At 40.7% G+C, this 12046-nt stretch overlaps 1 protein-coding gene across 1 annotated transcript in view; it reads left to right on the forward strand.

Moving 5' to 3' along the window:
* LOC145409370 (acetylcholine receptor subunit beta-like 1) overlaps positions 1 to 6489 on the forward strand; it is a 147710-nt gene extending 141221 nt beyond the window's left edge. Inside the window, exons 9-12 of the mRNA XM_080279841.1 lie at positions 625 to 746; positions 2792 to 2904; positions 4456 to 4590; positions 6325 to 6489. Of these exons, the coding sequence (XP_080135967.1) occupies positions 625 to 746; positions 2792 to 2904; positions 4456 to 4590; positions 6325 to 6489 (535 nt within the window). The remainder of the gene's footprint in view (positions 1 to 624; positions 747 to 2791; positions 2905 to 4455; positions 4591 to 6324) is intronic.
* Positions 6490 to 12046: the final 5557 nt, after the last annotated feature.

The raw sequence follows: 12046 nt of genomic DNA on the forward strand, positions 1-12046 counted from the left end.
TGAGAATGATTTCTTCATCTGAACAATATAAAGACACGTGGATGTCAAAATGCTTTATATATGTGTGCTCATTTTACACAACTAATGATCTTGTTTTAACTCCTTCTGTCCGATGGAGTCTCTTCGTAATTTATTCTTGCTGCTACAAGTTGATTTTACTCAGCTTATATTAGTCAGGTAGTTGAGAAGGGGTTGGTGAAACCTATATCTAACTTCTACGGTTGAAAATCATCATGATATAGCAAGGACTAGACATAAAAGAAACCATCACCATACTGAAGGGGTTAAGGAGGCATGAACACACCATTCGTAGAGGCTATAGTTAATTCATTTTAACTTGGCAGAGACTTTCGTGCTTTTGCAGGCTATTTCCCTTAGGGTAAAATCAGACAATACTGCAACCATACAGTCTCATCACAGTACGTCGTGATTAGGACCATATTATAAGGGATATGCTGTTGTTATAAATCAGCATTTAAGATGAAGAAATGGTAATCTTGCACCTAGTTAACGTGAAAACAGAATAGTTGACTTCCAGAATGATTGGCTGGCAGAGTTGACATTGTTCAGCATCCACAACTATAAATAATTTATGGGGTACTAATGTTCTCCCATTGACCACAGGGGCCCAAGGACACATCGGATGCCAAGCTGGATCCGGGTGCTGTTCCTCAAGTACCTCCCAGTTATGTTGTTCATGAAGCGGCCTAAGAAGACTCGTCTCCATTGGATGAAGGAAATGCCGCGTAAGTTTTCGTCTCTCCTCGCGTCTATAACTTTTTCTCCCAACAAGGACCCGAAGGAGGCTTGGAGCTTATGGAGGAATGCCTTTGCTTCTGAAGGAATGTTCAAGCTTTCTGAGGGAATGTTAAAGCTTATGAAGGAATGTGAACGTGCATGTGGTAAATGACAACAGGATATGGTGTGGAAGTTGGGACACGGAAACTTAACTGTACTTCTACCATGTGCATCATTCTACTCTGTCCACTTTAACTTGGTCTAAAATTGCCATCTCCCCATCCTACATGTTGAAATGAAACAAGGGATTATCACTAGAGTATAGTGATGGTCAGGAAAGTGTTTAGGACAAGAATATTATAGAACCTTGCTATTGTCTTATGATGCAATTGATTTACGGTAAGTAAGCTGCAAATAAAGAAAACCTCCTCCAAGTTAAGGTGGACAAAGTATGTATTAATGTGTTATTGTAGTCAGATAAGTTTTACTACCCAACTTTCTTTGACTGTATGCACATTATGAAATGAAAATGCAAGGACTGCTGCACTGTAGCTGTTGTTAATTGTGTGCATATGCAGAGCTGTACAAGAGGTATGCAAGAAGTGCGAAGCCTTAACCTTAGATATCAGGAAGTGGTATCACTGTAAAAAAGGAAACCTGACAACATGTAGAAGAGCTTAAACCATTGAGTGCTTATCTACTGAGACGTTATAAATTTACAAGATAATCTGCAGTGAGAGGGCTTTGGAGAAATTAATGAGAAATGCGAATTCTTAAGGAGAAAATTGACAAAACACAAATCCATAAACAAGGAACGAAGTGAAAGGGTTTTGTGAGACTGACTGTACTTCAAGAGAGGCGTAGATGCTGTAACAGAATTTAACCCTTTCTAACCAATGAGTTTCTGCTAACCTGAATTAGATATATAATCTTAAATTAACTACAGAATTGTGGAAAGTACATTTTCTGTCTGGAGGCGCTTAAACTGATATAAGTATGAAATGAATGCCTTGGGTCGATTACCGTGTGTGAATGAATATACAAAAACTTCTTTGTCTGAGGGGAAGAAGTGGCACTGGATTCTATTGATGATGGAAGGTTTTGTGATAACTCAGTGGTGCTGTGAACCCAGAAGCATTTATCTGACTAACTTGGTATTATACAGTTTTCTATATGTATTTCATAAAAGAGCTAGTATGACCTGATGAAATGCTGTATATAAAGAACAGTGTGGTACAGCGTAAATTATCATGTTCTTCACCTGAATTTGAGCCTAAGACCATCAGTGATATGTTTCTAGTTTGTACCACTGGATCTACAACTCAATGGGATGAACCAGAAATTATGCGCTGTGAGTCAGAGAAGTTATGGTGAGGTACTCGTGCATCATAATTTGCGACTGTACACTATGATAGCGTTGATCAAGACATAACTGTGCTTTCTCGGAAAGCTATGGCTTCTACTCCCTCATTATACTGATGTCTTGGAACCACCTGTGTATGCTAAAACAAAATATCTCAAAAACAAGTATCATCGTGTCATTATTAGGCCAAATGACATCAGTCTTATGAGCAAGATGAGGTGGCCGAAAATCGCCTAAGAAAGCATAGTATCATGTAGCCAAATCAAATTTCTTCTTCATTTGTTTTAAGTGTCATGTTTTCATCTTCTGATGTAATTCTAGTTTTACGAAGCATCTCAGTGTGGCATATGGCATTTTACTTGAGATATGTAAAATTATTACGCTTATTGCAACAAGACCAATGCTAAAATCCAACTTCACTCCTGTAATGACATCTAAATATTACCCTGCCAGGAAGATATTGGTTTACTGAAACTAAGGCATTGTAGTTATGTGCATGATTGTCACCTTTAGCTTGGCTAGCAGCAGCATTGCAAGGAACTACATGCTTAGCACTTACTGTAGCATGCATAACTATGTGTTTGTCTGAAACAGAACGGAACCTGACTAATAATTTTTTTTTACTCTTTCATCTAGCCGAGACTTACAACCAAACAGACTTCTACACGAGCGCCTCTTCCCCTCCCACAGCAGTTCCCCCTCACCGTCACTATGGCTCACCAGAGATTGACAAGGGTACCGGCAAGATGGAATCATTGGAAATGTCAAACATTCATCACCCAAACTGCAAGATTAACAGAGAGGTGAGCACGGGCTCTCAGTTTGCTCGTGCTTTGCATACAAATAATTTTCATAAGTGAATCACTAATGTTCATACTTGTGTATGTATATAATATCCACATGAAATACAACATTACTGTGAACATTTAATCTGTATTTTATACGAGCAGATCGCAGAGAAGTGGTAAGTAATCAAATGAATAAATGGGCAAAACTGACTTTGTAAAAAAAAAAAAAAAATCTAAATATAACTTTTTAATACAAGCTCTCCCTCACGTGCTCCAGCAGGATGGAGATATAAATATTGACATGCTAATAATAATTTGTAAATAATTTACAAAGAAAGGCAGTTAAGGAATAGCGTTGTAAGGGAGGAAATATGTAGCATATTCCAGTAGTTATAGATAGTGTACTGTTACGTCACTCATCCCTACAAGAGTCTGGGGTTTCAAAACTAATGAAACCATATTCTGGACTGGTTGGTTATGACTGATTATTTCACTTTAATCCCTTCCCTTTCCTTTTTTCTGGATCTAATTCTCACGTTCCTTAGGTGGAGACAGGGGTTGGGATGATGGTGATGATGTACCGGTAATGATCTTATAACCTTAGTAATGAAAGATTGGCTGATGGCTGTATGAAGTACTTTTAAGTTCTGATAGTTTCGAGACAGTAGAAGTAATTGATGTTGACGATGATGATTTCAGGCAGATCTCTTTACCACCCTTATTAAAGACGATTGGATGATGGATGGATGGAGTGAATTTAGTTTGGAAATGAAGGATGGATGGAGTGAGTTAAGGCTGTGACAGTTTGCAGAGTGTGGAAGGGAAGTAGTAACCATGACTGTGTAATAGCAAAAGAGTGAGTAGACTGGGTAAGGAGACGATATTACAGAGGGCCAAGTCTCCGCTCCTGGAGGTGCGAGTGGAAAAGGAATGATGATGATTATACTGATGGTAGTGATGGCGGTAGTGATAGTTATGATGATGGTGGTGGTGATGATTATGATTTCAGCTACATCTCTTTCTAATCCTTTGATAAGTTTATGCTTGGGTGATGAATGGATGAACTAAGTAAATTTAAGTTTTGGATATGAAACAATGAAGGTTTGACTGTGCAATTGCAGAGCAAAGTGAATGATTCTGAAGTAGACTCAGCCTCCCTTCCTGTACATGGCGTGTAAGTTTATGACTAGATAATATGTGAAGTAAGTTTAGGTCTTGGCAGTTTCGACACAGTGAGATTATGCGCCTGGTGATCCAGTGGGTTAAGGCTTCCCAACTGGATGTGGCTCATAAAGGTTTAATTATGAGAGATGGCTGGGGTTATGCCTCAAGTAATGCTGTTTAGGGGAGAGCATCTGGTCACTTTCGACTTAAATGAGTGAACCGAGTATCTTCTTCCCGGGTCCTCATGCTTCTGATGGAGTCATACTGGATTAGATGATGGATGGACGGATGAATGAATGAATGGATGGATGGATGGATGGATGGATGGACAGATTAAAAGAAAAGTACTGATCTTGACTGTGCAACTGCAAAACCAAGAGAATGATCCTACAGAAGCACTAGTCTCCCCTCCTGCAGATGCCGCGGCGTGAATCAGAGAGCTCAGACTCCCTCTTCATCACCCCCGAAGCTTACAAGGCCACGGAGGCAGTCGAGTTCATCGCGGAGCACCTGAGAAACGAGGATGAGTACATACAGGTGAGTTATGGGCAAATCTACCTGTCTATCTATCTATCTACACCATCTATTCATCAACCTATCTGTCTATTACCAGGCATTTTAATCCCGTAAATGATGGCCACAGACAAATCGCCTTCGCGTCGCCCTGTCATTTGTCATTTGGTTGCCCTCCTCCAAGCTCACATCCCCTCTCACATGTATATCTCTCCTCTGTCCTTCCATCCCATCCTTGGTCTCCCCTTCCCGTTTTGCCCCCTCCATCTCACTCACGTACACTCTTCAAGTCAGTCTCTCATTCCCCACCCTCGACATATGGTAGCGAATCAGATATGTATAAGACGGGGGGAGAATTAGAAGACGAACTGTAGGGTGAGTTGAATAGTGAGTTAGATGAGGAAGGGAAGTCTGAAGAGAGCGATGATAGGTATTCTTACCAGAATCTAGGAGTAGATAACCTGAGTATAGAAGAGCAAGAGCAACAGAGAGTGGGGTGGACAGTGGACTAGATAAAGACTGTAAGGAATAGAGTAGCAGAGTGGAGAGTTGTGGGAGAGAAGGACGTTCAAGAGTAATGAGTATGTGAGGAAGAGTGTTTGACTGCTAGGAATTCTCAGTGGAACAACGTAATATATCTGGCCCTTGCCTGAATAGAACACGTGATCACGTTCATGCAGTGAAAGAGTCAATTGCATAGTGCATCATCATTCACTGACTAGAGTTGGAGGGGAGCCTACCCAATGTAGAACTGTGCACGCCATGCGAGGAGGAGCAACTGCGACTTCTGCCTGGGAGCAAAACATCACCGACCTACCCTGTGTCCTGCGAGGAGGACCTCGGTCAGCCTGGTGGGGCACCGTCTCCCGCGTTGGGGCAGTTGCTCCCTATGCCATTTTTTATTCAACATCTCGCACTAAGGCGCAGACACAACATCAACAGTGTAATTAACTTATGGGACGACCTCAGAGAGGCAGTTGTTTTCCTGCGGTCGAAGGGTCTGCTGGGCCAGGCAGATCTGGGTTGAGCAACAACAACAAAAACATAATACTCACTGACTGCTGGGATTTCTCAGCTGAATATCGTCGTCTGGAATAAGCTTTCATCAAACACCATTAAGGATGCACTGAAGGGAAGGGCATATCAAGGTAGTTTATAACCCTTTGACTACTGCAACCTCTGTCATATAGATCAATTATGCTAGTGTTAGTTTTGATGCAGAAGTATTAGTTTTTCTATCATTGATCTTGATTCTTGTTTATAGGTGGTTAACTTCACTAAATAACAGTCTGTGTTTCCATCTGAAAGACTTTTTTTTTTTCTTTTTTTTTAGGGGGATGAATAATTGGTTTAAAGAATAAATTGTACTCTTTATGCTTGGTTTTCGTTTGCACACAACCAGCTTGCATAAGAATATATTTTGTTAGGCTTCTTGTTAACAGATGTTTATAATGAACATTTATCAATGGTTCCCTCTTCATGCTTGATTTTTCGTGGACAGAAGTTACCTAGAATAAATGTCAGTTTATCTATTCTAAATAAGCATACAGTCCACCTGGTACACATTCAAAATTAAGCCAGAGATTGCTACTACCACTATTACTACTACTACAATTATTACTACTACAACTACCACTACCACTACTACTACTACTACTACTACTGCTTCTACTACTACTACTACAACTACTACTACCACTACTACTACTGCTTCTACTACTACTACTACAACTACTGACTTTGACGTTTTGTTCACAGATACGTGAGGACTGGAAATACGTGGCCATGGTGATTGATCGCCTTCAGCTCTACATTTTCTTTGCCGTAACTACAGCCGGGACTATTGGAATCCTCATGGACGCCCCTCACATATTTGAGTACGTCGATCAGGACAAGATTATCGAGACTTATAGAGGGAAGTGAGCGAGGAGGACTGAGTATGTTGGCATCTACGTGTATAATGCTAAAAATGGCAGAAGAGAAACGGAGAGGGTAGAAGAGGTCAATCCCAAAGGCATCTAGCTAGTGAAGGGAGATACACAGGAGCGACCCATGTATACATATATATTTAACTGAGAACAAGAGGGAAGTTGAAACAGTGCTGACTGTTGAGGAAATGTCTCTTGTCTCTTTATGTCTCTCTCTCTGCTTCTCCCTCCTCTTCCTCGTTCCGTGGATGAAGCACGGCAAGGAGTAACAGTCTGACCTTGTGAGATAAATGTAAGAGACGCACAAGATTGTGATAAAGATGGCGAATGACGGCTAATTGAACACCCGGATGAGTTGAGTAGCAAAAACATATATTAAAAAAAATTATAATAGTAATATATGTAAAAGTTCAAAGTACTCTTTAAAAAATCATGGTGCCAGTTCTATATATTTGTGCTTATTTTATAGGTTGTGTTTTTCTTTAATCTGTACTGTAAGGGGTGGGAATTTTTAATGCTCTCAGGCTCCCTTGACTCACTCTCAGCTGAATAAAATCGTCTGACGTGAGCTGGAAGAGCTGTCCCGACCGCGAGAGGGTTAAAGGTACCAGTACTAACACTCTCAGGCTCCCAGGACATGCATTCAGCTGAACAAAATCGCTGGCATGAGCTGGGAGAGAATACTAGAGTTGTTCCGATCCTGAGAGGGTTAAAGTCCCCTCCCCGCCTGTATACTACTTTGAGGATAAGAGGTCGAGACGCAGGTAGAAGGGAAGGGGCTAGCTCAAGGGTTGTATTTATAAAGCATCCTAGCCAAGTCACGAGGTAAACACACGCGTCTCCATAACACCTAAACAGACCTTTTTGTTTCGCATTTTGTCACACTGATATTCACTCGAACTTACGTGTGAAGTGTTTGGTAGATGTACTGTATGAATGAAGACAAAGGTATTTACAAAGATTCTTATACAGAATCCAGTCTTAGGAGGGTTTATAAATACGGCTCTTTATAAATTTCCCCCAGACTCAGCCAAACCCACCTCTACTGGGCTTGGCGGTGTGGCTGCCGAATCTCCCTCTGCCAATATACATACCAAGATTTTTTATTTTCTGTCCTTGTTATGCTGATGGAAAAGTGTGAAAAATACCCTACTTTCTCCAGTACGTCTATATATAGGAAGGAAGAAGTCTTATCCAACTGTCCTTGATACGTTTCTCTAAACACAGGAAAAAAAGTCACTTCCTTCATTGCTTTTATAAAAGTAGGAAAAATACCCAGTTTCCTTAGTACCTCCTCGTACCGTACAGTAAGGAAAATTTCTTAACCCTTTGTCCTTAAGTTTATAAGAGTAGGAAAGTGTCTAAACCCAGTTTTCTTGATACGTTTATATACGAATAGAGAAAAAGTCTAAACCCATTTACTGTTGCTTCTTTAATAGATCATTCATATTATTTTCTGTTATATCAGTGGATACTTAAGCCGTTTTGGTAACTTTGTTCTCCCTCTTTCCTTCCCCCAAGATAGTGATGATTCCTTCCCAGTGCTTGTGTTTGACTATTTTTTTTCTTGCCTGCATGCATTGGTACTTTACTCTCATCATTAGGGGGGAAAAAAAGTCTTCTGGCATCAGTGCTCAAGATAGGTAGCAGAGCCAGTGATGGGGTGCAGGCGTGGATTGTGAACGTGAGTGTGTGTGCGTGTGTGTGTGTGTGTGTGTGTGTGTGTGTGTGTGTGTGTGTGTGTGTGTGTGTGTGTGTGTGTGTGTGTGTGTGTGTAGGCTTATATGTATGTCCATTCACTTTTGCCTGTATAAAGTACGCCAAGCAAAAGCCCTGGAGGTGAATGCTAGTAGAGGTGGGAGAGGTGACTGTACAGCTTAGTGAGAATGCATGGATGATAATTATGCTTCACGTAGTTGGCTTGTTTGCGTGGGATAAGGTGAAAATTTATATGAAAAGGTAGGCTTATTAATAGTGGTTTACATAAAGTTTTATAGAAGGGGATGTGTTTCCACAAGCTGTGTGTAGTAGGCAGATTGAATGTTGGCAGAAGTGGACATAAAGGAGAGGTTGGGTGGGCAGGGACGGTGACAACGTAAATACTCGTATGTATGGCATCATGAGGTACTGTGGGAAGTTTTTGACAAAGGAAGATACAGAATTGAACAGAAAGATATGAAGTGCTGGCGGAGGAAGATGTAGAACTGAGTAGAAGGTGGCAAGTGTTGACAGAGGGAGGTGGAGAAATGAACACAAAGATGAGTACTGTTGGCAGGTGTGGTTAAAGAAGTGTAAGGCAGAATGGAAAGTGTTGGCAGAGGAAGATGCAGAACTGAACACTGAGGCAGGAAGTGGTGGCAGATGTAGATGAAGGTGTGTAATGCAGAGTGTGAAAATGTTGCCAGACCTAAGCGATGAGATACAAGGTAGAGTGAGAAGTGTTGGCAGGTTTTGGAAAAGGAATGCAAGGCAGAGTGGAAAGTGCTGGCAGTGGAAGATGCGAAGATGCAGAGTTGAGCAGAAAGGTAGGGAATGATGGAAAAGGAAGACTAAGAAGTAAGAAGAAAGATAGGAAGCTGCAGTCAGAGGAAGATGGAGACCTGAGCAGAAAGAGAGGGAATGTTGGCAGGAACGGTGTAAGGTAGGGTGGGTAGTGAGGGTGTCCAGGCAGTTGAACAGATCAGCTCGACCCAGTGCTTCAGGCCAGAACAATCAGGATAAAGACTAGTATTTGTAGATTTTCATAGGTGCGGATAATAGTGACGTGTCATGCGTTTACGTATATAAATAGCAATTAAGTGAATTTGTATGTAAATTATTATTATACATGGTTTGAGGTTTATGCTCAAGATGTTGTTGCTTGATGGCTTCCTGAGGGTGACACCTGCGGCCACCACCAGGGCTGAGACTTACCAACAGACTTATAATAAACTTCCTCTATTAACTGGGATTAATTTTACAGGAAAGACAAGGGTTGGAAAGTATTAATCCTTCACACGCCTCTTGTTCGTCCTGGAAAAAAAATAACCCAATCTTGTAACTCCCCGTTTTTTACATGAAAGACAGGCATAGGAGATTGCCAATGCTTCCTATGTCTCTCGTTCTTCCTGGAAAAAAAATATCTCAGAAGCTACCACCAATTCCTCGTCGTCGTAACTTATATTACTTTTTGCAGGAGGGACAAGGAGAGAAGAGACCAGATGTCTCCCATACATCCTATTTTTTCAGTAAAAAAATAACTAATAAATCTTTGTTATGAGAGGGAGCTGATCTTGAGTGTGTTTGTGAGTCCTGCCCCAGGCTTGCTCGGCGGCTGCTGGGCTAAACGCAGTGCTTGTCTTTCCATTACTAGCATGGACAATAGATTACTATTTTAAATAATATATATAAAAGTTGATAAAGAACTATTGTCTTGCTCACAACTATTAGGTGCATTTAATTTTACTTTCTGTCTTGATAGTTGTAATGCTTTGACAAATGTATTCTCACCATCAAAAGCTCGCCCACACTTCCTTGGCCGCTGTGAGTGACGGTGGAAGGTGTTGCAAGAAAACAATTCACGTGATGGCAATACGAAGCACAGAGGAACTGAGTGAGAAGGTATATTGTGTCGGGGAAGAAACAGAAATATGGAAGGCAGGACACAATGCTGGCAGGGGACTGTGGGCGAACTTATGCTGGTAGAGGTACATGATTTGCCCCTGGGATGTGCTTCTTGCTTGTGTAGTGTGACCTCTTAGCAGCGTCCCTCACCAGGCCCGGACTAGCCTGGTCTCGGATCTCTGCTTGCACGAGGTCTGCATTCCTGAAGGGAGTTTGTTGACGTATTTTTACACCAACTAATGACTATACGAAACAGTGTATTGCCAGTGATTTGGTTTGGTGTTGTCTTGGGTTTCATCCTCCTGTTCTCTTAGGTCCAATCTCCTTTTTGAATCCTATGAGTTCATAAATGTGTACTGTATCTTAGGTTATTACTATGATTTTTGCATTTAAATATACAGGAGCCTTGGAAATGTTTCGCGGCTAGTTTTAAGTGGTACTCAACAGGTTACGGGTACTGGATTTTCCTATCAATGCCATGGTACCTTTAACTGCTAAGAAACACAAGTGCAAATGGTTCTTAGTATCTCCTACGGATCTGTTCTGGTTATCGTTTAGGTTTGAGTCTATGTACTTACTTCTCATCTTAGTCACCCTGTAAGATAAAGATAAGTTATTGAACTTGAGTACGATGACTTCCTGACTCAGCAAACACAAGTATTATATAAACTACTAATCTACCTTTTTATCTCAAGAGGCGAGTGCTTGATTCAAAGTCAGCTACCAGCCCTGTCCCTCCCTGCTGTGTCTGTACTGTCAGTGGAATCAAAATAAACGAGGCTCTTACCCCCTCTCCTGCTAAGATAAATGTTCATCGCGAGAGTTTCCGTTCATACAAAAAATAATGCTTCAGTGAGCTGAATATATGACAAAGCTCTTTCTTTGTTGTGTGTTGTATTTGTTCGATTGATTGTGGTAAGGTGTTTGCAGCAGCTCATTACTTTTTGAAATATATATTCAGTGGCTAAATTGGCTGATGTTTTATGTGTTACAAACTATAGTGATGTGTAGATGGATCCACTACCAAACTGGAAGCTGTGTTGTGTTCAGCTCTGATTATATGTGACTCAAGTGAGACATATGAATCTTCTCACTGAAAATACAGTACATAATAATAATTGATACCAAGTGCTCCAGAAAAGTCAAAATTATCAGCCAGTGATCTTCAAGTACACTTACCTATTGTTTCTTAAGGAATAGGAAGTTCCTTGGAATTTTTTAAAAAGGACTGTTTCCACATCGCAGTGAAAGTGTTTTACGTTGCGGAAGGTGTAGTGCGTAAGAGTGTGTGTGATTTTTCTGATCTTGACTATTTTGATACTGTAGTTGAGATGAGATTGAAGAAAGCTGGAAAAAAATATTAAATATGAATACTTCAAGTTGCAGCAAACTGTTGACACTTGTCGTCAGTGTTCGGGTGTGACGCACTGGCAAGATGAAGAGAACATTGTCCTATGGCCAAACATATGGTATATTGTGTCTATCAGTTTACATGCTGTTATTTTATATTTTCGGCAGAGGAAGCTTATAATACCTGTCCGTGTGTTTGTGTCGCTGTGAGGCAGGTCGAGAAAGATGAGGATTTTTTTTGTGTGTGTATATTTTCCCCCCCCCTTTCTTATATCATACCTTTATGAAAATAATCTTTAACCATCTGACTGCTCGGATTTCTCTCATCTGAAGAAAACTGTCTGTTGTCAGCAGGTGAGGGGTTAATAGAGGTAGCTTTTAACCCATTGGCTGCTGGGATTTCTCTATTGCAGAATGTTATTATGTCCTATTATGGATGAAATAACATAGCATTAAAAATGTTGAGCAACGAAGATCGCAAGAGGAAACTCAGTGGAAACCTGTAAGAGGAAATCTGTCAGAGGGAAATCAGTAATTGTAATGTAAGAGGAAATTTGCAAAAGGGATGTAAGAGCAAACTTATGAAAGGAAACTCAGAA

This window comes from Coenobita brevimanus, chromosome 80, assembly GCF_032717465.1.
Source record: "Coenobita brevimanus isolate Jiangsu-jjx chromosome 80, ASM3271746v2, whole genome shotgun sequence".
Lineage (NCBI taxonomy): Eukaryota > Metazoa > Arthropoda > Malacostraca > Decapoda > Coenobitidae > Coenobita > Coenobita brevimanus.